Source organism: Pleurodeles waltl, chromosome 2_2, assembly GCF_031143425.1.
Source record: "Pleurodeles waltl isolate 20211129_DDA chromosome 2_2, aPleWal1.hap1.20221129, whole genome shotgun sequence".
In the NCBI taxonomy this organism is placed as follows: Eukaryota; Metazoa; Chordata; class Amphibia; order Caudata; family Salamandridae; genus Pleurodeles; species Pleurodeles waltl.
The window spans coordinates 682830961-682857673 of NC_090439.1; the positions used below are offsets into that span (position 1 = coordinate 682830961).

Consider the following 26713-nt stretch of genomic DNA (forward strand, 5'->3'; position numbering starts at 1 on the left):
CCAGCACTTTCTCGGTCCCGAGAAGGCTGCGTGCCGGTGTCTCGACCGGAGTCGGACGATCTCGGCACTGTTTGGGCCTTTTTCGGTGCCGACGGTCGGTCACCGAATTTATGGGTGGAGCCATGGCCGGATGGCAGTGGCGTCCCCTGGGCCTTGTAAATGTGTCTCTGTGTGGTTTTCGACGTCTTACTCACGGTTTGTGTATCGTCGAATCCTTCGGAGTCGGAGTCTTGGATCGAGAAGGTACCTTCCTCTTCCTGTTCCTCGAACTCCCGTTGGGCTGTTGGTGCGGACGCCATCTGAAGTCTTCTGGCTCGACGGTCTCGGAGTGTTTTTCGGGACCGGAACGCACGACAGGCCTCGCAGGTGTCTTCGCTGTGCTCAGGTGACAGGCACAGGTTGCAGACCAAGTGTTGGTCTGTGTAGGGGTATTTATTGTGGCATTTGGGGCAGAAACGGAACGGGGTCCGTTCCATCGGCGTTCTTCAGCACGCGGTCGGGCCGACCAGGCCCCGACGGAGGATCGAAAAACTACCCCGAAGGGCACCGGAGCTCTTCGATCTTCGATGCGGTGTTGAATCTAAGTACGCCGATCCCGAACGCAACAATACCGACGAAAATCTTCCGAAATTAGCTAATTTTCCGTTCCGAAACTCGGAGCGACAGGAACACGTCCGAACCCGATGGCGGAAAAAAAACAATCGAGGATAGAGTCGACGCCCATGCGCAATGGAGACAAAAGGAGGAGTCACTCGGTCCCGTGACTCGAAAGACTTCTTCGAAGAAAAACAACTTGTAACACTCCGGCCCAACACCAGATGGCGAGCTATTGCAGAACATGCGTATCTACAGCGACAGATGCCATCGAACAGCAGTAAGTTAGTTTCTGGAATATGCAGGAAAGTCCTGGAATGACATCCAGTCTTCAGATTCGGAGGATCTGATCATCAGTCTGCTTAAAAATAGCTGTTGGTTGTGTTCTGCAGATGCGCATGTCAACCCCCCTCAAGCCTAGGCTTCCATGTTTGTGGCCCACTACTACAAAGTAGGAGAAACTCTTCACTTGCCATGTTGGTCTGTGTTCAAGCAAATAATGGGGTGTCCAATTTTTTAAGTATGGTTTTGCCTTTTCAGCAAAAGCTTTAAGTACTTTTTTATACAGTGCGTATTGCTCGCTTGATTCGGACTTTTACAATTCAGTTAAGGAAGCGAGGGCAACATGCAGAGCACCCAATGAAGGTGTCCTCAGGTTTTTCTTGGGCTCAAGGGGAAGCTTCATGCACATTATATAGAGAACCAGCAGAATTATTTCGAGACAAATCCTCTTCTTCCATGGAGCTATTTAAATGGAGCTATCTGAGACACTGGGGAAAATCTTAACATTCATGCATTAAAGTCAAAATGTTAACATCTACGGGATGAAACTGTGCCCAGGGTTTCCTATGAAACTGGCAATGCGAGGCAGGCACAATACCTAAAACAGGCACTAGAGGCTGCAGTAGCATTAAGGTAAATTGTTTAGCTACAGATAAGCTGCCATTATTACTATAGATCTTTGAAGTCACCAGTCTGTATCAGGAAGTTTGTCAATGAAATACAAGAGCATGGTGCGGCTGTGACTTTTAAGGATCTACAGTCAAGGACTCCGTGTTTCAGACACTGATCATTTCGGTTTTCACAGCCAACAAATATTATCTGTGTTTTAGACATACACTGCTGTCTATCGATTACTGTACGTTGCTTGTGATAATATAAGCGGTCATTATTCTTTCTTCGGAAGCAGAGCCATAAAAGTGGCGATAAGATTGAATAATTAACGGAGGTGAGCGGGCCAGAGGACCTGAGAAGTGTGCCAAGGGGTTTGGCTAAACAGTTATTAAAGGAGTTACAGAAAAAGCACTATTATGTAGCTGTTTATGCCAACACTAGTACGGTGTTTTCAATTCACCACTGCTGTGTGGATGGATGGGAGGTCTGGCAGAGGTGAAGAGCTTGGCATTGAAGGAAAAAGCTTTAGTGGCAGTTTAAGCTCAGTCCTCTTGGCCTTGCCTTCCACGGCTGGCTCAGTACCAACACATTTATTATGGTTCTTCACCAGCAAAGTTCATGGTTGTTAACAGGACACTACATTACAGCCCTCCTTTAGCAAGACATTACTCCAAGATGGCTACCAATCATTAACACCATTCCAGTAGGTCTCTGAGACAGGCCCGTCTTGTAAGGTGGTTTTTGTCCAAAGTCCAGTCCTTTCCTGTAACCAGTATACACAAAGACTTTGAGTAACGTATCAGTAGCTTGCAACTCTTCGAACTTGCTTCTGCAGTTTCAGCCTTTGTCCCTGCTCTGCTCCAGTCCTGATCTTACTTCAGCTCTCCTCCAGGCCCGTCTGTGGCAGGTCTTACCCAATCCCAAAACCTTAACCTTGCAAAAACCGTCCTACAATTAGGGACCTGCATTTTTTAGTTTTTTTGTGCCTTTGTTCCCCTCTTTGTGCGGCCAGACACTACTTTCCAGAGGACAGCCTCTCTGTAACACCTGTTACAACCTGGGCAAGCAGTGTGGTTTTCTGAAAGGAGAGAGGGAGCCTCCCTGTGAGCCTCTAAGAAAGATGAACTATCTATGTCCAACCTGCAACAACACTTTCTGCTCAGTGCCCCCCAAGTCAGCACTGCACACAATTTGTAGTTCAAGTATTGCCAAATCAAATAGTGCATATTTTTAAGATAAGGCAACCAGAATCTGCCCTCCCATCCAAAAACATCAGGATCGGTGGGGTGTGTAGAATCAAGTGTGTAGTAAAAATGAAGCAAATATGGCTACACTGCTGCTTTTCAGATAAAGATGCACGGTGTTTTAGTTGTTGCCTGTAAATTGTAGTTCCCGACAGACAGGCAGGAAAACAAGGTAAATATTTTTAATTCTACAGCACTACGAACATGTAAAGCATACTGTCGCACAATGTAAATACTTATTGCAACGTGGCAGTTGCTCATCCTTCTCAGATTCATGTTTGAAAGAAGACCCAGTATCCACTGTGATAAGAGCATGAACACCGAGGAGCTAGACATCGTCCCAGCTTCCAAGCACAAACGCAACACGGTCTTGTGAGAATAACGGGGTGAACAGATAGCTCAGCCACACAAGGAAAAGTGGGCGAGTACTTAAAGAAAGTAAATGAATCGGTTATGTTCGGCACCACATTATATATAATCGATTTTAGTTTTAATAAGATAACTGTAAAAATAAGATTATCAGGTCCAGGCATTGGAATTAACACCTCGTGATTACAGATCTAACTGAATTAGAGCATGGGATATTCTGTTATATTCACCAATAATTTCAAAGCCAATTTTATTTTAATGTACTGCTTTGAAAATGTGTGTATGTTGATAAATACAATACTGAAAGAACCTTCAAAACTTGTGAGAATGTTTGACCTAACACGAATTGGTAGGTTCTACAACCAGGACTACTCCACTCATCTCCTTTACTCCTCAATGACTGCAATGTATATTATATGAAAATGGTTAGTGTTCAACTCCTAGTAGGTTCTACACACAACTGCTGCGCAATGCCTCAAACAACTGCACTCCATGACTTAGTTACATTCAGAGAAAGTAACTCTAGGGCTACTGCAAAAGCGGGGAAACAGCTGTGAAATACTGCTCACGCTTTTGTTTTGAATTGCTTCTTTTCTTGGGATCCTCAAACCCGAATATGAGCTATGAAAAGTGCAATTCACTTGCCACTGACATCCCGAATGTTCTAGTAGCCATCGGAGAAAGAGCCTTCGCTATTCATCCTTTTTCTTTTATGCACAAAAAGCATAATGAAAAGCTTAACATGTCTGTAAACTAAATTTGAAAAGCAAAGACAACAACAAAAATTAAATTGTGTCAAAACAACAGAATACGGCTCCATCAAAGAGAAATCTGAGTTCCTTCAAAATACAAATTCCTCATGCTTCGGGAAGGCTGGACGAATATAGGGTGTAGTGTGGTATGTCCTCCAACAGGATACATAAAGAGTACTCTAAGTTCATGTTAGCCACAAGTTTGTCAACACCAGGCAAATGGCATCCAATCCACGGTCTAGAGAAAGACTTACTAAACTAGAGTCAGCTATCCATCTCAGGGTGGACTGTCCATCTGCTGCCCATTCACAATTTTTTTCTTGGGAAGCCAGAAATGACATTTATGTTTCTGTGTCTGTTGAATGAGCTGATCAGTATTTGGAGGGGGTCAATTAACATTTGGGTGTTAAAGTGCTGTCAAATAATCTGGAACACACAATAAATGTAAGCAAGCATTGATTCAACACTCGCATCACAGTGGAAGCTATTCACATTGAAAAAGGTTACGAGATTTAATGTGACGAACCTTTCCAGAAAGTAATATTTTCTACTTGTGCTTAAAAAACGAGCAATACTTACAGTTTTAGGTCTTTGTATACTAAACTCCTTTTCTACTTTGAAAGCGTATACAGAAGCAACAGGGGAAATTGCAGCCGGCAGAGAATGAAGGCTAGCATTGCAGGAACCTGATCTGCGACTTCTCCTTTCTGCTTTACCACTGAAGATAACTACCAGCATTCTGCTGGAGCTTGAATCAGGCTTTACAATGAACTTTGCAAACATGAAACCTGTTTGTCAACAATGGTTTCATTCAGCAATTTCCCAATATTGATTATAGTAAATTTAATGTGTACTTGTGGCTTGAATAATATGGCAACCCTGTAAGGATAAGGCAAAGTACGGGCTAATAATCACCGAGAACACTGGCAAGCACTTGCAGTAGCACCTTCTATTTCAAGAGTATGGTAAAATGTTTGAGAATGGAACCATGATTTGGTAAGGCAGCAGGGTCTGGTGGTGTAGCCTATCTGCTTTACAGGGAACATTACATAAAATGGCTAAGAGGGCTTGAGGAGAACGCGAAGGCAATGTCTAACTAAACATGGACACCAGACACAGTGGGGTTTACAAACCGGTCTATTGTATGAAGAAATGAAAAAAGTCAAAATCTCTTACCCAGAACTTCTTCATAGTCTACAAGGTCAAACCAAACCACAGCCACCGACGTCCAGACTCCGAGCAGAGCGATGACCATAAACCAGGTGAAGAAGGAGCTGCCTGAAACACCTTCTTTCTTGCCATTCTTGCCACCTGCCTTCGTATCTGCAAAAGGTAAGATGCTAATAAAAATATGGTAATAATTTATAAGTACAGTCTTCTCAGCGGAAAAAAAACATCAGTAATACAAATTCTGAGTTCTTTGGATGCTTTGTGCTATTTAAACTATGGTAGGACAGTAAATACAAGTTGCATGTATCGTAGCATTTTAGTGAAGAGGTTAACTGGCATGGAAACCATAACTGATCAAACTAAGTGCCATCTGTATGAAGATTCTGATTGGGCAGTATATAGAAGCGAATGAGGTTTCCTAACATTTTCAATGAAACACGTGTCAGAGGGAGCAAAGGCATTTCAAGATTCCCATTTCTCAGGCTGGTTGCTCAATTATCCAACTGAACTTCTCACATATCATCAAAGAGCTTTAAATAGCATGATTGCCTGTTGCCGTAGGACACTGACATCTGAGCCTAAAATATGAAATAGCTGAACAAGGATAACATTATTGCGTGTGCTCATGGGGGTAAGGCAGGCGAATGGTCATTACAGGTACCAATACTAAACATTCATGAGACCGAGAAAATGTTCTGTGAAGTTTGTAGACGGTACCAGATCTTCAACACTGTTGGCCGTTTTAATGAGCACAACAGAGACTGGTTCCATCTTAAAGATGCCGGCAAAGTGACTAGAGCCTGGTGACATTCTGAGCAGCTTTAAAGAAAAAAGGCTGGTTTAGTGGTCATCTGCTCCAATTACCCACTACGCTGGCAACAGCACCTGGTATCGCTGCTTCGCTCCAGTCCCTTGTTGCACTGACTGCATAGCTAGTCTCTCTACTTCAATGACTGACACACTTGCTGCTGATCCTGGTCTCTGCTCAGTCCCACGTTCCCATTACTGCAGCTTTAGAAACTGGCTTCTGGGGTTTCTCCCAGGTGCATCCCTGCGACACCGACCACAAAGCCTGGCCTCTGTTCCTACTCCATCCCCACTACTTTCGCTGCAAAACCGCCCCTCTTAGAGCTCATCCTACTGACTTCAAATAGATCGATTCACCAAGCTGACACGCTGCCTTGTTGCCTGGCCAGACTGGGTCGCGGAGCTTTGTCTTTTTGGGAATCAGATGTTTTGAGTGATAACAAACCAAGGGGCTGCCGGTGCTAAAAAGAACAAAAAAATCCTAACACCAACTGCACTAATGTAACTGCACTAACATCAGGGGGCGGCAGAGCTGCTGAATACCGAAGTAGCGGAGCAGTCTGGTCAGGCTGTCTCTGATCCTATGCAGCAGCGTCTTCCACCCGGGGCAAAACTGAGGCGGAGGGAAGTCTCGCTGCCAGGCACAAAGGGCTGCTGGGTTGCTGCTACCACGACACTGCGGAGAATTAAAAAGACATTTGAAGTGGACAAGGGAGAGTTTTTTTTTTCTCTTTTCAAAATGCGATCCGCTCTAGGGTTGTAAAAGGTACTTAACCAAGCACAGGATTTTTAAACTGCAAAACGAATCAGTGCCTGATCCGTATGTTAATCCTTCTGAATTACCCACGTGAGAAAGGCCATTTTGATCGGTGTCATCTGTAAACAGGAGGGATGTGGGCGAAACGATGGCAGTGGGAGAAGCTAGCAATTGCCCACGTTTCCAACGAGGAAGGGCATGGCCGAGCTAAACCCATCCTGAAAGCAGGATTACCGCCTTCTTTAGTGCTGGTGAGGTGGCTAGCACACCGGCATCTCTTTTCCTTCATACTCGTAAAACAAAAACTAACAAAAAAAAAACACAACACCTCATTCAGCGAGTGAGAAGTCCTTTAAATAAATCAGAAACGGCCGGGTGGCACTATATGAAGGAAACTAGGGTCCTAACATCTTTGACCAGCTTTTGGGAACAAGGGAAAATCAGCGATCTCAACTTCGCAGGGGAAGAGAGAAAAAAGGGCAGGTAGCTGAAACAGATCGTTTTTCTTGAGATAATTAGGCGGCACATTAGAAACGCCGATAGTGTGGAGGTGCGAAGCAGAAGCGATTCACCACTTGCATCCTTTTACTAACATTTCAGATTTGAAGGGAGCAAAAGGGAATGGATGTGTTCAGGGATGGTTAACGCCAAGCCTCGCCCACAGAACCCTTGTCAAAAGGCAAGAGAACGTCCAGGTGCTGATCGTGACAATGTGGGAGACGTGAAGGCCCACTTATAATGGGTCAGTGATTACCCGTGAAGCCTGCAATTGTTAATGTCCTCCCCTTGTCATCAACCTCTAAGGTCTAGAGAAAAATCAGTGTCTATTTGTGGAAAAAAGGGATTCAATTAACTACAATGAATCTGTTTGCCAGGTCAAGTTTCTGAAATTGATTGTTTTCATTTTCACACATTGATAATGTAAAGAAAATGCAATTTATAAAATCTACATGTCAAAGATACAAGAGCTGGTCTAAACCAAAACAAAGTGTGTACAAATAAAGTCATACAGGGCTCAAATAACATTCACTAATAAATAGAAACGAGTTCTACAGGTTTGCTGTCAAACACTGATTAAGTCTGGTATACAACAATCACTGAATAAGTTAATATTCTTTTAACCCCTTGCGTGCGATGGATGGCCCAGGGCTTTCCGATGCTGCAGTGGACCTTTGCATTGGACAACCCCGGCTGTTCTTGCACCCACTCCCAGGGGATGCGCTGGCACTCCCCCAGTGGGCTGCCACCCCTAACCACCCTACCCGCCCCCCAAGCGATATGATGTCAGCACATACCCTACATTCTGGTGTCACAGCAGCGCCGGAGGAGAAAGGAAGCAAGTTTTTCCTCCTAGGAGAGGCGAGTGGTTTCAAAGAGGCACCACGTGGGAAAGGAAAGAGTATTTCCTTTCCCTCTGTCTCGATTTAAAATGTATTCATGATGCACAAATCGCGCACGACATCGCAATTCTGAGGCAGGAATAAACACTAGACCACCAAGGATGGTTGTTTGTCTGTGTGTGCTTTGGGGTGGCAGAAGCCACTAGACCCCAGGGATTTTACAATTTGGCGATTTTGGGGAACAGTCCATTGGGCAAGGGTTGCTCCCTTGAGGGGGCACATATTTTGGCTGTTTCTGGCCCCCTTTGGGGGCACATGGGCCTCTATTTTTTAGGTCCATCTGCCCCCAAGGGAGGCGGGGGGAGCAGAAACCACTAGACATCAGGGATGTTTTATTCACTATGTTGCTGCTGTTGTTATGGGGAGCGGCCCCTTGGGCAAGGGTCACTCGCCTTTATGGGGTGAAGTTTTTGATCATATTTTTAGGCCCATCTGTCCCCCCCAAACGTGGTGTGTGTGTGTAAACTGGCACATTATCTGCAGTTGTGATCTTAATGGTTATTTCTCCTTTTAATTCTGGTGCAAAGCTTTTTATTCCTTTGTTGTGACTCCTGCTTGTGGTTTCCGCTGTGGTAGATCTGCACTTTGCGTAGTTTGTGTTTGGTAAGAAAAAGCTTTTAACTGTTTACTTCAATGAGTATCATTGCCATGCACAATTTTTTTTATTTTTTATAAATGGTGTAATAACAACAGCATATTTAGCTTCTGATTTACTGTGTGTGAAATTCACCTTGGATTTGTGCACTATGTTTATTGTGTTGTTGTATGTGTAATTTTATTTCGTTTTTCCTTTTAAGTGGGATATCGCTGGTGCTTGCTGGGTCTGTGCAGAGTAGGCCTAGCGGTCTCTGGCAAGTGAGTGCTATCATTTTTTAGTATAAAGGTCTTTGTGAAAAAGCCACACTTTGTTTATTACTTATTTTACACAGTGTTGGTTGTTGTTGTTGATGTATTTGTCAAGTTACTTTTATTAGGAAAGAATATGGCTAGCTGCTGGGTGACCGCTCAGCAGGTTGCAGGTATGCTTTTGAGTCTTCCTCTGACCATGATTATGAGACTGACTCTGCATCAGAGGCAGAAGAGGAAGTGCAAGATTCTGGCAGTGGATTTTCAGTCTCAAAGAAATCATCTGATGATAAGGCACTCTCAGTCCAGATGAAGTGCCCGTTTTAGAGGAGGATACTGATGTGCCAACAGTGCAGCAGCCTGGGGCTGAAAGGCTTCCCATTGGAAGATCTGAACTCTGGGTTACCCCAACCATGGTGCAGCTGGTGTTCCCTGCCTTTACTGGTGTCACAGGGTGTATACTGAAAACGTTTGCCTACAAATTTCTTGGAGTTGTTTATGGTCAGTGTATTTTTGGGTGAGATTGTTGAGCAGAGTAATCTTTATGCTGAACAGTATTTAAAGGGACAACAGTGCCAGACTTAAGCCTCGTTCTAGAGCTCCCCGTGGACTCCCACAAACCAGGAAGAGTTGAAGTTCTTGGTTTTAACTTTTTTTAACGGGCCTGATAAGGAAGCAGTTGCTGTCTTCATATTGGTCTAACCAGTCCCTTGATGGCAACAGCCATGTTACCTGCAATCATGAGTCATGACCAGTATTTGCTTCTGCTTCGGATGCTGCATTTTGTTGATAATGCTTTGGCGTTGCCACAAGATCATCCAGATTGTGACCGCCTTTTTCAGATTTGGCCTGTCCTTGAACACTTTGTAGATCGATTTTCAGAGATCTATGTTCCAGGGAAATGAGAAAAATAGCTGTGAAAGAGTCTTTGGTCCTGTTCAAGGGCCGTTTGTTTTTTTAGGCAATACATTCCTAGCAAGGGGGCTCATTATTAAATTAAGATATATATGCTGTCTGAGACTAACACAAGATATGTCTATAATTTCGGGTCTACATTGGTAGGGATTCCACTATTGGCTCCCCTGGTTGTCCATTTACTTTTGCAGTTAGTGATAACATTGTGTGGGAACTTGGTAGAGAACTTTTTAACATTTTAACAAAGGTCACCATTTGTACCTCAATAGCTTCTACAATGGTGTGCAATTGTTCAGGGAATTGTTCAAAGTGGACACTTTTGCTTGTGGCACAGTCTGCCCTAACTATAAAGGTAATCTAAAGGAACTTGTTTGGAAAAACACTTGCGAGGGAACACTGCAGTGCATTATATAGTGATGAACTGCTAGCTGTGAAATTTGCAGACAGGAGCGATGTTTACATGCGGACTGCCATCCATGATGAAAGTACTTCACCTGTGACTATTTGGGGTCAGGCTGCTGAAGTGCGCAAACCTGTGTGCATTTTAGACTACAACGGGCACATGGGTGGTGTAGATACAGCAGATCAGAGGTTGGAACCTTATGAACTGCAGTTCGTAAGGCGTACGTTTGGCATAAGACGTTGGCTACCCCATCGCTCCCATTTAGCAACCTTCAATGCTTTTGTTGAGTTAAAGGATTGTTCTCCAGAGTCAAAAATTACTTTTGTTCAGTTTCAGTAATCTATAATAAGCAGCCTTTTTGTAGGGGAACAGACAAGTGTTCCTAGAGTTGGAGTGGTGGAAGATGTGGCTAAATTGAAAGATCGACTCTTTGCTGATCCCAATTCCTCCCACTCCCAAAAAAAAACAATCCCTGTAATCGATGTAGAATCTGCATGGGAGGAGGTGTGCAGAAGGAGAGTCATTTGCACTGCCCTGATTGTCCTTCTAAACCTGGACTGTGTGTGCCCGCTTATTTTAGAATTTACCACACAAAAAAATAATTTTGGGGAGCACCCTTAGTTTGCCTGGTCTGTATCATTTTATATTTTTTGTTCAGTTTCACGGTTGGCATTAGTGTGATGTAACTAGTTAGAACTGTTGTCTTTGTAGTTTTGTATTTACTTACAGTTGGTTTGTGTTTTCTTTTTTTGTTAAGAACATGTGATAACAGTGTGCATGAACTAGAGCTTGGCTGGTGGTATGTATGGACTAGCACTTGGCAGGTGGCGTGAGTGAGCTGGCGCTTGGCTGAAGGTGTGCGATTAGCTACTTGCTGCTGGACAGTACATACACTGCTAGCCAAACGCCAGACCACACACTCAGTCAGCCAGTGTGACTGCAGTGTCAGACATGTGGGAGTATGAAAGTGATGGGCCCTTGAATGGCGCAGTCTATTGATGTGAGTGTTGTAATGTGCTGGGCCTGCGGCTGGCAGCATGAATGGTCTTGTCTGTGTCTCTTATGAAAGAGTGAGAATGGCCTGTAAAGCGGTTGGTGCCTTGTCGTGGCTTTACAGCTCATGAGCTGCGAGTCATTGGCTGTTTTTTGACCTATTAACAGTGCATTTCATTTGTGAAATTTCTTGTTAATAAAATTTTATATTTTGAACCATCATTCACCCTCGTGCCAAATCCAACCAGTACGTACGTGCACCAGTGAAGAGAGCGAGAGAGAGAAAGAGAGAGAGAAAGAGAGAGAGAAAGAGAGAGAGAGAGAAAGAGAGAGAGAAAGAGAGAGAGAGAGAGAGAGAGAGAGAAAGAGAGAGAAAGAGAGAGAAAGAGAGAGAAAGAGAGAGAAAGAGAGAAAGAGAGAGAGAGAGAGAGAAAGAGAGAGAGAGAGAGAAGAGAGAGAGAGAGAAAGAGAGAGAGAGAGAGAGAAAGAGAGAGAGAGAGAGAGAAAGAGAGAGAGAAAGAGAGAGAAAGAGAGAGAGAAGAGAGAGAAAGAGAGTTCACTTTCCAAATTACTATGAACTACCACAAGAAGCAAGCACACTACCAAGTCTCTTACTTCTATGATGTCCCAAACACTCAAATTATGAAAATCACTGTTTTTAACCCTTGCCCACGGTTACCACTATTAAAAACATGCCATATTGGTGTGTAATCATAAGACCATTTCATTACATTTCTCTTCTTAGTTGGGGATCCAACCCACGGGGAAAAAAAAAAAAAAAACAGCTCCGCTGTAATCGGGCACTGAAGCACACCCCTGGCATGCTAGGTGTCTCGGGTGGAATCCCAATGATGAAGCATGCCACCACCTAGGCTGGTGGGTGAGGGGTCTTTTTAACAAAACCTAAGGGCTTTTTTCCACAATTAGAGTGCTTGGTACATCACAGAAGTAAGTGACTTGGTGGAGTGCTCGCTAGTTGTCTAGGGAAAATATACAAATTCTAGATATGTTCAAAAACTAGACACAGAGGAGAGTACAGGGTGGTGTGCCTCTCATGGATCCCAATAAGTCTTCTTACCCACAATGCCCTGCAAACCTCAAAACGTTACCAAAATCACACATTTTCCTTTCATTTCTGTACCATATTCTCCAAGAAGCTGAAATAAACCATTAATCTTCTACCCCCCCAGCATATCTCTTGGTCTCCCAATAAAAATGATACTACACTTCTGTGGGTGCCCAAAGCAGAATCAGATTAAAAACATATGAAAAAAGCTGCGCTTATGAACACACTTTGGTGCCCTCTCAAAGTCTACATGTTTTTGGCTCTTCCCTGTCGCAGGAACTTGGCCCTCCCACACAAGTGAAGTACCATTTTTAATCAAGAGACTTGGGGGAAATGTTGGTTGGAAGGAAGCTTGTGGCTCCCCTTAGACTCCAGAACTTTGCACGGCAGAAAAGTGAGGAAAAGGTTTTTTTTTGTTTGTTTGTTTTTTCACCAAATTGAGGTTTGCAGGGGATTTTGGGTAGAAAAATGTGGTAAGAGCCACACAACCCAACCCATCCTGGATTCTCCTAGGTATCTAGTTTTCAAAAATGTACAAGTCTGCTAGAATTCCTGTTAGAAATGGGGTCTCTAGTTGACAGTCGGTTTGCACCCTGTCCAAGTAGGGACTCTCACTCTAGTCAGGATAAGGGAGATATACGCTCAGATAACCCCAGCTCACCCCCTTGGTAGCTTGGCATGAGCAGTCAGGCTTATCTCAGAAGCAATGTGTAAAATATTTGCACATAACACACAGTAATAAGTGAAAACACTACAAAAGGACACCACACCAGTTTTAGAAAAATAGCCAATATTTATCTATTTAAAACAAGACCAAAATAAGATAAAAATCCAACATACAGTAAGAAAAATATGAATTCTGCAAGATCTACTCAAAACTACAGTTCCTCGAAGTCGAAAGCTCCACCTGGGGCTATCATGGCGTCGTGATCAACAAAACCAACAGTTTAGGCCGGCTGCAGTCTTGCGGGCCAGCTACAGTATCGGGAAGACCTGCAAACACTATCTTGGATTTGCAGGTCGTCATGATCCTCACAGTGAGCTCCGGAGAGCGGCGTCACTGACATTGCGGTGTCGGTGCAGGAGTCGTCGGGCCCTTGAGGTCACACATGTTGCAGATCAAACTCCACACTGATGAAGTCAGGTGCGCCGGCGTGGATGGCGTCGGGGCTGAGGTGCGAAGCGGGACGATGCGATGTGTGGTGCCCACAGGTCACGTTGCAGGCAGTGGCTCGGTGACGGCGCCCAGCGGCGTCAGTGAGACCAGGGCTGCGGTGTGAAGCGGGGCGGTGCGACGCGCGGTGTCCACAGGTCACGGTGCAGGCAGCGTAATCGTCGCTGAAGCACTGTCGTTGGTAGGCCCAAGCCAGCGGTGCGGGGTGCTGCTTCATGACCCTCATGAGCTGTGTCCACAGGCCACAGTGCAGGCAGGATACCTGGTGACGACACAGGACTCGATGGTGCTGGCGTCGGTGGACCGGGGCTGCGGTGCGGGATGGGACGGTGCTTCGTGTACCTCACAAGCGGTGTCCACAGGCCACGGCACAGGCAGTGGCGCCGGTGTCAGCAGGAGCGGCATCATCGGGGATGCCCAGGCTGCAGTGTGAGCAGGTGATCCCGGAGTGCGGGGCCCACAGGTCGCTGTGCGAGCAGCAGCTCGGTGAAGTGGTCCGATTGCAGCGTTGGTGAGACCAGGGTCGCGGTGCGAAGCGGCGCAATGCAACTCCGTGTGGCGTCGGCAGGTCACTGTGCAGGCCAGCAGCGTTGCGGGGGTTTCTCCTCTTGAACAGCAGAAATCACAGTTCCCAGTGCTGCAGGTCGAGGAAACTGAAGTCTTTGGTGTCCCTGAGACTTCCAACAGGAGGCAAGCCCTATTCCAAGCCCTTGGAGAATTTTCTCAAGCAGGACACACAGCAAAGTTCACCCTTTGCACTCTTCAGGCAGAAGCAGCAACTGCAGGCCAGTCCAGCAAAGCAACACAGCAAAGGGACAGTACTCCTCCTTCAGCTCTTCTCCTGGGCAGAGGTTACTCTTGATTCCAGAAAGATTCTAAAAGTCTGGGGTTTTGGGTGCCCTTTTTATACCCAATTTCTCCTTCAAAGCAAAGTCTCAAGTGTTTGCAAGATCCTTCCTTGTCCAGGCCCTAGACACTCACCAGGGGGTCAGAGACTGCATTGTGTGGGGGCAGACACAGTCCTTTCAGGTTTGAGTGACCACTCCTCCCCTCCCCTCCATCACAGATGGCTATCGAGATATGCAGGCTACACCCCAGCCCCCTTTGTGTCACTGTCTAGAGGAGAGGTGTGAACAGCCCAACTGTCAAACTGACCGAGACGGGGAATCCAAAAACAGGCAGAGTCACAGAATGGATTAAGCAAGAAAATGCATACTTTCTAAAAGTGGCATTTTCAAACTAACAATCTAAAAACCAACTTCACTGAAAGATGTATTTTTAAATTGTGAGCTTAGACACCCTAAACTCCACTTTTTTATCTACTCTCAAAGAGAATCTGCACTTTAAGGATATTTAAAGGCAGCCCCCATGTTAACCTATGAGAGAGATAGGCCTTACACAGTGAAAACCAAACTTGGCGGTATTTCAATGTTAGGACATTTAAAACACACTAGTATATGTCCTACCTTAAACATACACTATACCCTGACCATGAGGCTATCTAGGGCCTAACGTAGGGGTGCCTTACATGCAATAAAAGGGAAGGTTGAGGCCTGGCAAGTGGGTACACAAGCCAAGTCGAATTGGCAGTTTAAAACTGCACACAGACACTGCAATGGCAGGTCTGAGTCATGTTTACAGGGCTACTAATGTGGGTGGCACAACCAGTGTTGCATGCCCACTAGTAACATTTGAATCACAGGACCTGGGCACCTCTAGAGCACGTTACTAGGGACTTCTTAGTAAATCAAATATGCCAATTATGGATAAACCAATCCACAGTACCATTTATATGAGGAGCACTTGCACTTTAGCACTGATTAGCAGTGGTAAAGTGCGCAGAGACAATAAACCAGCAAAAACAGAGTCCAAAACCAGGAGGTCAGAAAGCAAAAAGACAGGGGAGACACGCCAAAAAGCTGCCAGATCTAAGAATTCCCAAGGTGCTGGCTGAGCTAGAGCCCAAAAATCACAGCTAGGCACATTGCAAAAAACAAGTCCGTTTTCAGTGGAAAAAAGTGTGATGGGTCCACGTTACGTTTTGGGGCATTTTCTGTTGCGGGGATTAGGCCTACCCATACAATTGGAGTACCATTTTTATTGGGAGACTTGGGGGAATGCTGGGAGGAATTAAGTTTGTGGCTCCCCTCGGACTCCGGAACTTTGCACTACAGAAATGAGAAAAAAGTGTTTAGAAAAATGTTGGAGGTTTGCAAGGGATCATGGGCAGAAGAATGTGCCAAATCACCATATCCTGGATTCCCCTAGGTGTCTAGTTTTCACAAATGTACAGGTTTAATAGGTTTCCGTAGGTGACGGCTGAGCTAGAGCCCAAATTCCACTGGTAGGCACATTGTAGATTCAATTTTCAGTGGAAAAATGTGATGTGTCCACATTCCATTTTGGGCTGTTTCCTGTTGCGAACACTCGGCCTACCCACACAAGGAGGTACTATTTTTACTAGGAGACTTGGGGGAACACAGAATAGCAGAAAACATGTTATTGGCAACTGTCTTGCTCTGCATTTGCGCCTTCCAAACATAAGACAGTGTGAAGAAAGAAGTCATTTTGAGCAATGCCCCCTAATTCACATGCTAGTATGTGTACCCACAAATTCAAAGATGTACAAATAACTTCTGACCCGCAACTAAAAGGGTACAGCGGACGTAACTGTATATTGTTTTCAAAAATCTTTCATGGCTGAAAAAAGTTACAGATGAAAATGTAGACAGAAATGGCAGGTTTTTTTTCAACTAAATTTCATTTTTTTTTATTCCAACTGTTACTTTCTATAGCAAAACCTTAAAGGATCTACACAAATGACCCCTTGCTGAATTTGGAATTTTGTCTACTTTACAGGAACTGTATAGCTTTCTGGGATCCACCATTGTTTTCACACCCATTTCTGTCACTAACTAGAAGGAGGGTAAAAGCACACAAAAAAAAAAAAAAACAAAGGGAAAATGGGGTATGTCCCAGTAAAATGGCAAAATCTGCTTGTACCCGAAAGCTGGGAAGATGGTGATTTTATCACCACAAAACCTTTGTTGATTCCATTTGCAGGGGAAAAAACAGATGCTTTCTTCTGCAGCACTTTTTCCCCATTTGTCCCAAAAAAAGAAAACAAAATATTTTGCTGTATTTTGGCTAATTTCTCAGTCCCTTTTCAGGGAAATCCACAAACCCTGGGTCCCTACAGAATCCCCAGGATGTTGGCAAAAAAGGATGCAAATTTGGCGTGGATAGCTTATGTGGGCAAAATGTTATTGGGCCTAAGCACAAACTACCCCAAATATCCAAAGAAAAGCTTAGCACAGGAGGGGGAAAAGACTTAGTAACAAAGGGGTTAAAAGCTCACCAAATAACTGTCCATCCGGTCATGCAACTTAGAAACAATGCCATAGCAGCCTCTTTCTTTAACTTCGAAGATATATTTCAGAATTTCTATGCCGTTTTTAGGAAGGAAGAGTTTACTGCTCATTTCGGCCCTAACACAGAACATTTATTATTAATGAAGTGCAGAACATGTATTTGTATGATCTACTGCGGTAAACAGTGGACTAGAAGACACAGTAATGTGCCAAAAATGGATCTTAACAATAGGCACGCTGTTGCCTCCCTAACTAGAGGCGTGGCTACACTGTTAGATATAAAACGGCTGCTGCAGGAGGTGGAAGACTGGGGCATGTCTGCTTGATAAAGCTAGCACTTTTCAGAACAGATCTAATCCACCGAAAACTTTGTATGAAACCGCTCGAGTTTGTTACAGTTCTAAATTCTTCTTGACTAAGAAAGGGATTGTCCCGAAGAGAACCTGAAGAGCTGTTGTGTCACCTGGGCTGTTGTCAGTCTCCCAGAGGTGAGAGGCCATAACCTGAAGCCTGGGCATCTTGCTGGATAAACTGTGGGTCTGCCTCACTCCTAGAAGCCTGCATTTATTCTCAGAGAGGGAAGGAAAGTACCTGGCGCTGCAGGAGGAGAGACTGTTGAGTAGGAGAAAGTGAGCCATCTTACCGTTGTTTTGAACACCCAGAAGATGCCAACTGCTGAGTGGGAGCATCTCAGAAACCAACCTGTGTCACTAGGGATTGAGAACGTGGTTCTTAATGAAGACACGGAGTCCAGCAAAAACATGCTGTTCGGCACCCCTGTATTCTAAATTACTTGGTGCTGCAGCTACAAATGTGTAGTGCAATCCCCAAGTAGCAGTCACTAAACCAGGAGACCTGCCTCAGCCTGGATGATGCAACTACTGAATAAGAGCACGCATCAGCCTGGCTGCAAGAACACAAATGTGAAGGAATAGCAACCACTAAACTGCCCAGGGCTGCGGAACTGCCTAAGACAAGCAACGGCTATTCCAGCCTGCCATATTGATACATTCAACAGTCACAGTGGAGCAAGACATCGACCACAACAGAGAGACGCCAAAGACAGACTTGTAAGCTGACATGCTCCCTCTCCAATACCAGGCAAACAGTGTCTATGTTAAGCAGGTAAACACAAGGCCTGGCCACCTAAAGACTCTAATATCAATGCACTAAGATGAGTCTACAGTAGGAACTTGCACCAGTGTCTAAGCCTGCATAAATTGCTTAAACTTGATTTGCTGGCGGGCTACCACAGATACTGGTGGGAGGAGCACTGTAAAGCTGGGAGGAGAGTACAGTAGAGGGTGCAGTGCTTTGTTAAAAACCCAGGGGTTTAAACTTGTAGTTGTATCCTCACCCAATTATGGAGTACTCCCTTCTGCTGAGATATAAAAGCATTTGCTTTATTAAAAATACAAGCACTTGGCTGAACAGTGATGTATTGTTGACGGTTTAACTATATGAGTCCTAAGTCTCTCACCCCACACTACCTCCCAATGTGGATTTGGGTGTATCGCATGATTTGGCTGTGTGGCCCTATCGTGAAGTACACGCACAAATACTGCCTTGGGTCCAGTTAGGCTTGTTTACTTAACCTCACTCAACCCTGGGTACCTGTGACTGCAAGTACTAAGGCTTAGCAAATGATTTATGTGTAACGGAAGCATTTAACAGGACCAAACAAAGGAATAAGAAAGAAACGCCACACAAAAGAGGACACCAATTTATAAAAATAGATTATATTTGTATACATTTTTAGAGACCATGATTAACAACATTAAAAGGAGGGTTCAAGAGATACAGATGTTAAATGGAACCACAAACAAGCATTGGTCAACAAAAATTTTAGAAAATTTTGAAAATTTTGAAACAGTTCAGCTACTGCATCCTAAGTTGGGACGACCAATTCCAACAGGACAGAGGTATAGGGGACCAGAGTGGATACTTTGGACTGTTCCCTGTCCATCAGAGCATTTTGGAAGCAAGATCCAACCTTTACAGGACAACCGCCACATACTTCAACGGAGTGGTCCCAATGCTGTAGGATGCAGGCAAAGGATGCTCCGGGTTGTGGTGCGGTCAAAGGAGGTGTCTGTGGGTGCTCATCAGTCCAAGGATGAAGTGGGACAAACTTGGCCACAGAGATCGGGATTACTCGAAGTCCTCTATGTTGCAGTAGCAGGCCAGCTGATTCTGGGCTACTGGTCAGTCTGCACTGCAGTTGGGGTGAAAGACTTAGGTGGAAGATAGAGTCCCTTGGGTGCAACAAATCTAGACTTGGAAAGCACTCTTGGATCAGGCAAACTCTGGTCCAACTTTTGGCTATCTCATATTTGTTCTCTTTGGTTCCAGGCGACTGGAAGGGACAAAACGTCTGCGGTGGATACCAACTTGTCAGTTTGGGCTACTTCAGCTCTTGTATCCCTGGAGCTTGTTCCAGGAGATCAGCTGACCGATCCTGAGTCACTGCAATAGGTTGGGGCTGGGAAATCAACTTTTCACTCCAAGCCAGGAGCCGCAGGCACAGTCCAAACTTTGCTAGCCTAAAGTGCAGCATGTACAGTACATCAGACGGTGCAGCCTCTCTGTGTGAGTCTAAGGGCAGCTGGGCAATCCTTTTTTGGTTCTATCTCAGATTCTAGCATTATCTGAGGGTCAGAGTGCCATAAGCGCCATATTTATCCCAGGAAAGTGGCCAGACGAGACCGCGCGGGCTACTGAGTTCCATTCCTACCTAGTGATGAAGCGACTGTGATGTAGCATCTGTCTATCCTACAGTGCCACATTCTTACCACCTCTTCAAGATGGCACAACCCTTTCTCCGTCATCAGGCGCTTGGTAGCCCACCCTAGAGGTTTGGCTACCAAAAGGCTACACGCCCTTGGTAGAACATGTTTTGGGGAGGGGGATAGGGGGAAGAGTCTTCCCTTATGGACCCAGTCTCTACTTTGTCGGTAGGAACAAAAGGCATCCTGCTCCAGTGTACTGGCGCTACCTGCCTCTCAAAGACAGCTTCACCATTGAAGCTCGCCTTTTAGCCATCCTGGGAGAGGAGATGACACCTCACTCTGTGCAGAGGAGTCATTCACACATCTCCTTAGGTAGTCAGCTATCTTTGTGCCAGGGACTTTGTGAGGCCTCTGGGATAGCTGGAGTAAAGAGTGGCAGCTTCCTGAAAGATACTTAACTTTAACAGTGGTATTAATTTCAACCTGGGCATCACGTCAGGTTTAACGTTTCAATTAATTTCATATCTTACATGACCCAGGTAGGCACTCCATTCAGGAGTTAAATGGGTTGGGATGCCAACCAGTAATCCTGTGTTAGCCAATGGGGCTACTGAATTTAACCACATCAAAAGGACAATTTGGAAGTGTTGCTGTTAATACCTACTAAAAATATATGTCCTACTTAACAAATTACAGCTCCCGCCATAGGGCTCTATGGGGAACCCTATGGAGAGACTGATCTGTCTTGTTAGGGTGGCTTTGCCATTGGTGTAAATGGCAAAGCCGAACTTGCAGTAAAAACACTGTCCTTCCAGTTTGCAATAGCAGGCTGGGGGCCATTTTGTACTTTGTCCCACACAGGGTAGCACGAATAGTGCTGCAGCCCTGAGTGAAAACTCTGCCTTACATACCCTGGGTACCATATATGAGGGACTTGTAAGTCAGTCCTTGCCACTTGGGTGTACTGCAGACCTCAGTGCGCTCTCAGAGTAAAAAAAACAACAGCATCACTCCAAACGTGGGTGTGACCATGCAAAAAGAGGCATTTCCTTACACTTCTAGAAAAGCTTTTCAGTACTCACACTTACTACATTGAGAGTCTATTCTGCAAAGGGCGTACTTGGCTGACTTTGTAGATTTACAGTGTGATGGGCCTCCGGGCACACGTGGCGAACCATGTCAGCCACACCACAGTTGTTGCCCAGGAGCCTCTGCCTGTTCAATGGCTGCTGTGAAGGGGGTCTGACAAGCACAGAGAAGGAAAGCCTATCAGGACAAAAAAAGGAACACTGCAGTGTGTTTTGGAATGAAAACAATGTGAAAGGTGAACATTTCTTAAGGAATGATGGTTGCAAGAAGGAATTGAAGCCTCCGATGATATAATAATTGAGGTCAATCATCTCAAGAAGCCGATGTGGGAGACTGTCAAGCCAGAGTTCCAGAGGAAATATGAGGGTGGGTGGCAGAGAAGGAATTATTGTACCTTTGAAGTGGAGTGAGTAATCAAACAAGAGAGCACCAGAAGACTAGGGGTGCCAAATAGTGGCCTGTGAAGAATACTGAAAAACAAATAGGATGAGGACACATCTCAAATAAATTAACATTTAAAGGAAAAAAATATTTTAAATCAGGTGAGATTAAAAGGGACTTCCAGTGCGGATCATGAATTCCACTAAAAACTAGTTTACCTCTGATTCAGCTTTTGACAGGAGGCAAGGGTTTTAGGAGGAGAGGTTAATCAATTAGAAAGCAAAGTAATTATTTAGATGCCTAGGTCACAAAATGTGTAGTAAAAAAGCAAATCTATTAAGGCATTGTAGACAGCAAGAAGACAACTAGCAAAAACAAACCCTAAATAATTAGAAGGACTGTAAGAGGGGGGTCAACAACAACAAGAAATACCATACAACTGGCTAAACAGAGGTGGGTGAATCCAATTATAGGTGGAGAGAGCCGGCATTTGAGAAGTGCATACAGAAAAAAATTAAAACATAAATCAGCACTGAAGGTAATTAAATGTTTTTTTTGTGTGTGTTTTTTTTGAAGAGCTGATCCCACCAGTCTTAAATATATTAAGAACAGTCCCAGAATGACACTAAAAAAAGTATAAATCTTTAGGAGTTTTTTGTTGCAGAAGAAATCATACCTTGAAGATTAGAAGACTGTAGGTGCAAGTAGAGTGTGTGCCTTGGAGGTGTAGTGTAATTGGGTTCAGTATTTGGAGGGTGGATTGCAGTTCAGGAAGAGCACTGTTGACAGAGGTAGTATAGGATTGCAGGTTATGAATTGGGATGAATGATGACAATTTCAAGTTTTTAAACACACACACCAGTCTGACAAAGGACAAATAAATGAAGGGAGAGTTAGGCATGTTTACCGGCCGGAGAAGAATGGTCACGTACAAAATGAATCCTCTAGGATTGGTGCCACACGTGATCAAAGTAGAAAATGACAGGGTAAAGGTGTGCCTTGAGTAGAGATAGTATGTTTGCAAACTGAAAAAACAACTAGTATTTTTCAATGTTTCACTCAAGATCAAGATCAAGATCATCTGTGCAAACGGAGAACATTCTGTGTAGGCTCCAGTTTGCAGCGATTTCATGTGAAATAATGGAGGTCGGATGGTAGTGATCCAGGACTAGAGAAACTAAAAGTAGCATTGGGGCGTGCATAATATGAATCTGTGGCATACACTTGCAAGCTGTTCCAGCGGTTTAAAAATGCCCTCCATCGGTCTACCAATGTAATAAAATATGCTGGAAAGAGGATACATACAGCCCTGAGGCACAGGATTTGTGACATGTGAATTAAGGGACCTGGATCATGTGGAGAAGCGGCCAGATAATACCGCTAAAACAATCTGAGAGGGGGCAGAGCAACCGTGTCAATCACTGTAGACTGCCACCCAGTTATGGAGATAGGACGGACGGACGGAAGGAAGGACAGACCGAGACAGAATGAACAAGGTCAAGCACAGACAAAAAAAGTTCTGTCAACTTTGAAAAATCCTTACCTTTAAATTACAAAAAAAACGAGTCGACATTAATTTAAACTATAGGGTAGCTAAAAAAGGAGGTGAAAGTGCACGTGTTCTTTTCTTTCAGATTTGTATGTACCCTCTACTACAAATGCATTCTCGAACGAAGTATTTTCACTCGGGCTATTCATGATACAATTCAGAAGCATGCACAGCGGGGTGATAAAACTGCCAAAGTCAAACGTTTTGCACATAAAACGATGTCCTTCGCACCTTCAGTTGTTCATTGGTATCCATTTACTCTTACAAAAAGCAGTGACGTCGATGGCCCACAGTAGAGGGCTGGGCAAACATCCAAGCTCCCAAACCAAGAGGGCTTCTAGCCAGCAAAGCATACACAGTCACCCCAGACCACGCTGACGCGATGCGTTAAATTCAGGTTTAATTAAAAAAAAAAAAAATAATAATAATATACCGGCCTCAACTATTCACACTCCGCGATTAGTTAAGAAAAGAAGGGTACAAATTTAAGAGTTTAGGACGCGTTCTTTCTGTTAAATCCGTGACTATTTGGTGCCTGGTACACTGATGCAGTCCTGTCCCATTCCCAAGATTTAGAACAAGTGTGGCTCGTGTTTCAGATTTCAGTGCAGCCGTCTAGAAAGTAGGCCAACTCAAATGAAAATAGGCCAGATGAAACGATTCGCCAGCATTAGGTTTATTTCTCGGTCCTGCTCGCCCCACCGAGCACACAATAGGCGTTTCGCTCACTTATGCATCAAAGTGCTACAATGCAGAGGTGAGATTGCACGTCTCGACGAAAGGCCGTAAATTTACAGAAAGTCCGCAGTCAAAATAGTTGCCGATTTCAAAAGCCAGCTCAACTTTCTATCAAGAAGCACCGCTCATAACACGTCTACCATGGAAAAGCTATCAGTTTGAAAATCAGTCTGACAAGCCAGCTAAAGCCCCCCGGTGTTTCTGTAACATGTCCCCCGTTTGAGCTTGGCTTGAGATGAAGAGTGGGAAACTAGACTAATGAGAACCCCGGCAGTTCTAACCCATTCGAAATCAAGAGACAACAAAAACCCTCTCAAAATAGTTTAGACATTAACGTTACAAAATTCAGATTTTACCTGTGTCTTCAGCCATGTCGGTGCCCTGTATCCATGAGTATTAAAACCGTGTACTGCCCAAACCACCGCGCTCTTGCTGCAGTGACAGTAAAACTCCGCGCAGCCAACTCAGCTAGAACCAGAAACCGGACCTGCCCGAACAGCGCGCGCCGAGGTTATTTTTAGAAGTCCCCTCCGCGTGTGCCAAACTTCTCCAAGCACTCATATGGAAATCCAGCCCCGGCAAAGCACTTGCTAGCAGGACATTCCGGCCGGGGGGCCATTTAGGCGAGACCCGCCAAGCGAAATTAAACGACAGTGCAGTGGGGAGACTGGGTTTTAGTTTATGTAGACCCCGATACGCCAAAGTCTCGGAGGTCCAGAGTCCTATGGAAAGAAAAAACTAAATGTCTCCACAAAAGACTGGCCTGTGTGATTTCAGTGAGGCCTGGCTTTCTACCAAGAACCGTGCTTTTTCAGTCCCATTCCAAAACCAATTGTAGTTTCTAACAACGTTGTCCATCTCTGCCTTATAAGTACATAACAGAGAAAATGCAATTATAATTTATTTTTGGATGAGAACGTTATGTCACCAGTGCCTTAATTTTCCCTCGTAATTATTCAGCTTACTTTCAATTGTGTTGCGCTTTATACAGCCGCAAGGCGAGTCTGAGTTTCGTGCAAAGCTTTTAACTTAGGTACGAAGCAATTAAGAGAACAAGCAAGACAAAAAGTGTTGTAAGTGAAAGAAATCCTGCTATACATAGAGAAGCCCTGGGGCGTTTTCCTACGCAGCCCATGCACGAGGAGCACTGCAACAGTATGCAGGTGAAGACCACACGTTTCCCTGGTTTACCAGGACTCAAACTACGTTTTATCGTATGCTTAAAATACACGCAATGAAATGCAGTAACTGATGAACCGGCCTTGAAAAAAAACAGAGGCTTAGCTTTCCACTCAGGACCACAACCTCTGCCTGATCCCGTGCAAGCTGCAAGTTCTGATATTAGATGAGGTCTGGTAGGTCTAAGTAACAGCACTGCTTTTGACTCCACACAGGCGACTACATGTAGCTTAGCCCTGGTCTTCTCAGTATTCTTACTAGTATTGCTCTGTTCCACCCACAGCTTCCAGACTTAGTCCTCGAATGACGGACCGCTTCTATAAACATTCAGCACTCTTGTAATTTAAAACCATGCCAGGGCGAAATTTACATTTACGCAAAGTAACTCACATAGCGTCAGGACCTTTTGGAGGACTTAAAGGACGGAAGAAATCATAAATGTAGGGGCCAGGAAGAGAAAGTATGCTATAGACTGTACAGTCTCAAAATTCTTAACGTGGTTCATTTTCCTTTATGGAACGCCTCAGCAGTATTCTAGTCACTCCTTGTTCAGGGGATCCAAGCTGATTCTACTGGGTCTGAAACCTACAGAGTGGAATGAAATGGATAATCCTAAATGGAACTAGTGATCTCCGATGTTCTAATTCGCAGGGTGGCAATGGCTAGATGCTAAAAAAGTATTAAACCTCTGACACTGGATATGTGGCTTATCAAGGTAGGGATGTAATTCAATAGTACCAGCTACAGTGGATGGGAAGAAACTGTGCTTTTTGTGCAATCCAATTTAGTCTTGTTAAAAACGAGGATAATATGCATGGCTTCAAATGGTTTTCTTTTAAAAGAACATCAATTTAATACAAAAGTGGACCACCACTAACAAATGTTATTTTCAAGATTAATGAAAAAGTTATTTGATCTAATGATTTACACATCTAAATTGACATCCAAAGTAAACCTCACAATAACCTTAAAATTGTTCAAGCATGGATGCATTTAGCCTTTCAAAAGGCAATGAAACATTTCCACATTTAGAGGGATGGAATTGAAGGAAATCCGCTCCCATAAAGTTAATTTAAGTTCCTGAACCTTCCTCCCGCAGACTATATCCTAGACTTCTAATCCCAGCAATACTATTCCACGGAAAATTCTAATCACATACTTTGTGTAATCTCTTGAACACGGGTCCTAGGCTCTCACATCCCTCCAGAGCACCCTTTCATATCCTTGAGGTATTCCTGGTCAATGCAATGCATACAAAAAGTGTCTATTCTTTGAACTGTTGCTCATTGGACCAATGATTTATGCCACACACCCAATATAGAAGCTATTTTTGAGCTGCTCCTTGACAGAGTAAAGGTTATTCCATGAACCCAAACATGTATTCCTGAGCTGCTCCTCATAAGAGCTGGGCCCATATTATGTAACAGAAGCACTGTCCCAGTTTGTGCCACTGCACACCTTTATACTGGTGCATCCGGTGTAAACAGGGATAGAGCACCCTACTGCCATCAATGCCTTGCCCCAGGGCAGCCATGAACTCGCACCTGCCACGGGGTTAGTGCATTAGGGAAATATGGAGCAGCTCTTACAACTGTATGTAATATGGACCAAGATGGTATCAAGTCTCTTGACTTTCCCTCACCTTTTGTTATCCTTTAGGGAACATGGTCAAACGCTTAGTCCACGCAGCTTCCTAATAATCAAGGCTCCACTACAAACCAGAGACCAAAATCTACTCAGATGATCGAACTAAAAACCAAATTCCAACAATTAACTGTGGAATATGTGTTGGATGTCATAAAGAGAAAATACATTCTGCAATTACTTGTAAAAAGTAAAAATCAGAACATCACCAAGAACGGTATTTATACGAAGCTGCATATATTCAATGATACTCACATCTTATGTTAAACATTGTGTGTAACACAAAACATTATGTGAAAAAAGAACGTTTGCTGACAAAGGGTCAACCATTAAGAGTAAGAATGAAGAAAATGTATTTTAGAGGCAGACAATGTTACTGTTTAAATGAAATCCACACAGGTTACCCGATCGCATGCACATGTATAATGGGTGCAAACAAGAATGCGCTCTTGGATAGTGCAGAAATAAGCCAACTTGTCTAGTTACTCTTTTACTGACATTCAATGCATAATCTATAAACGTATTCCAATTGCTTCCCAGGAGGAAGAAATCTTCCACAGGATCTCCAACATGGCTGATAGCGCTGGTGTCAGGAATGCTGCCTTCTCATGTTCTATACATGCTTCACTCGTGAGAAGTTCTTTCGTCC

General features: G+C 44.3%; 1 protein-coding gene across 5 annotated transcripts in view; it reads right to left on the reverse strand.

Annotated features, from left to right (window-relative positions):
- ASPH (aspartate beta-hydroxylase) overlaps positions 1-26713 on the reverse strand; it is a 590871-nt gene that overhangs the window by 506541 nt on the left and 57617 nt on the right. For 3 of the 5 annotated variants that reach the window (XM_069220239.1, XM_069220242.1, XM_069220244.1), the window contains exon 2: positions 5030-5176. In XM_069220239.1, coding sequence (XP_069076340.1) covers positions 5030-5176 — 147 coding nt within the window. Of the gene's footprint in view, positions 1-5029; positions 5177-23597; positions 23743-26713 lie in introns of those variants that run through there. The other 2 variants (XM_069220243.1, XM_069220241.1) reach the window with 1 other exon arrangement.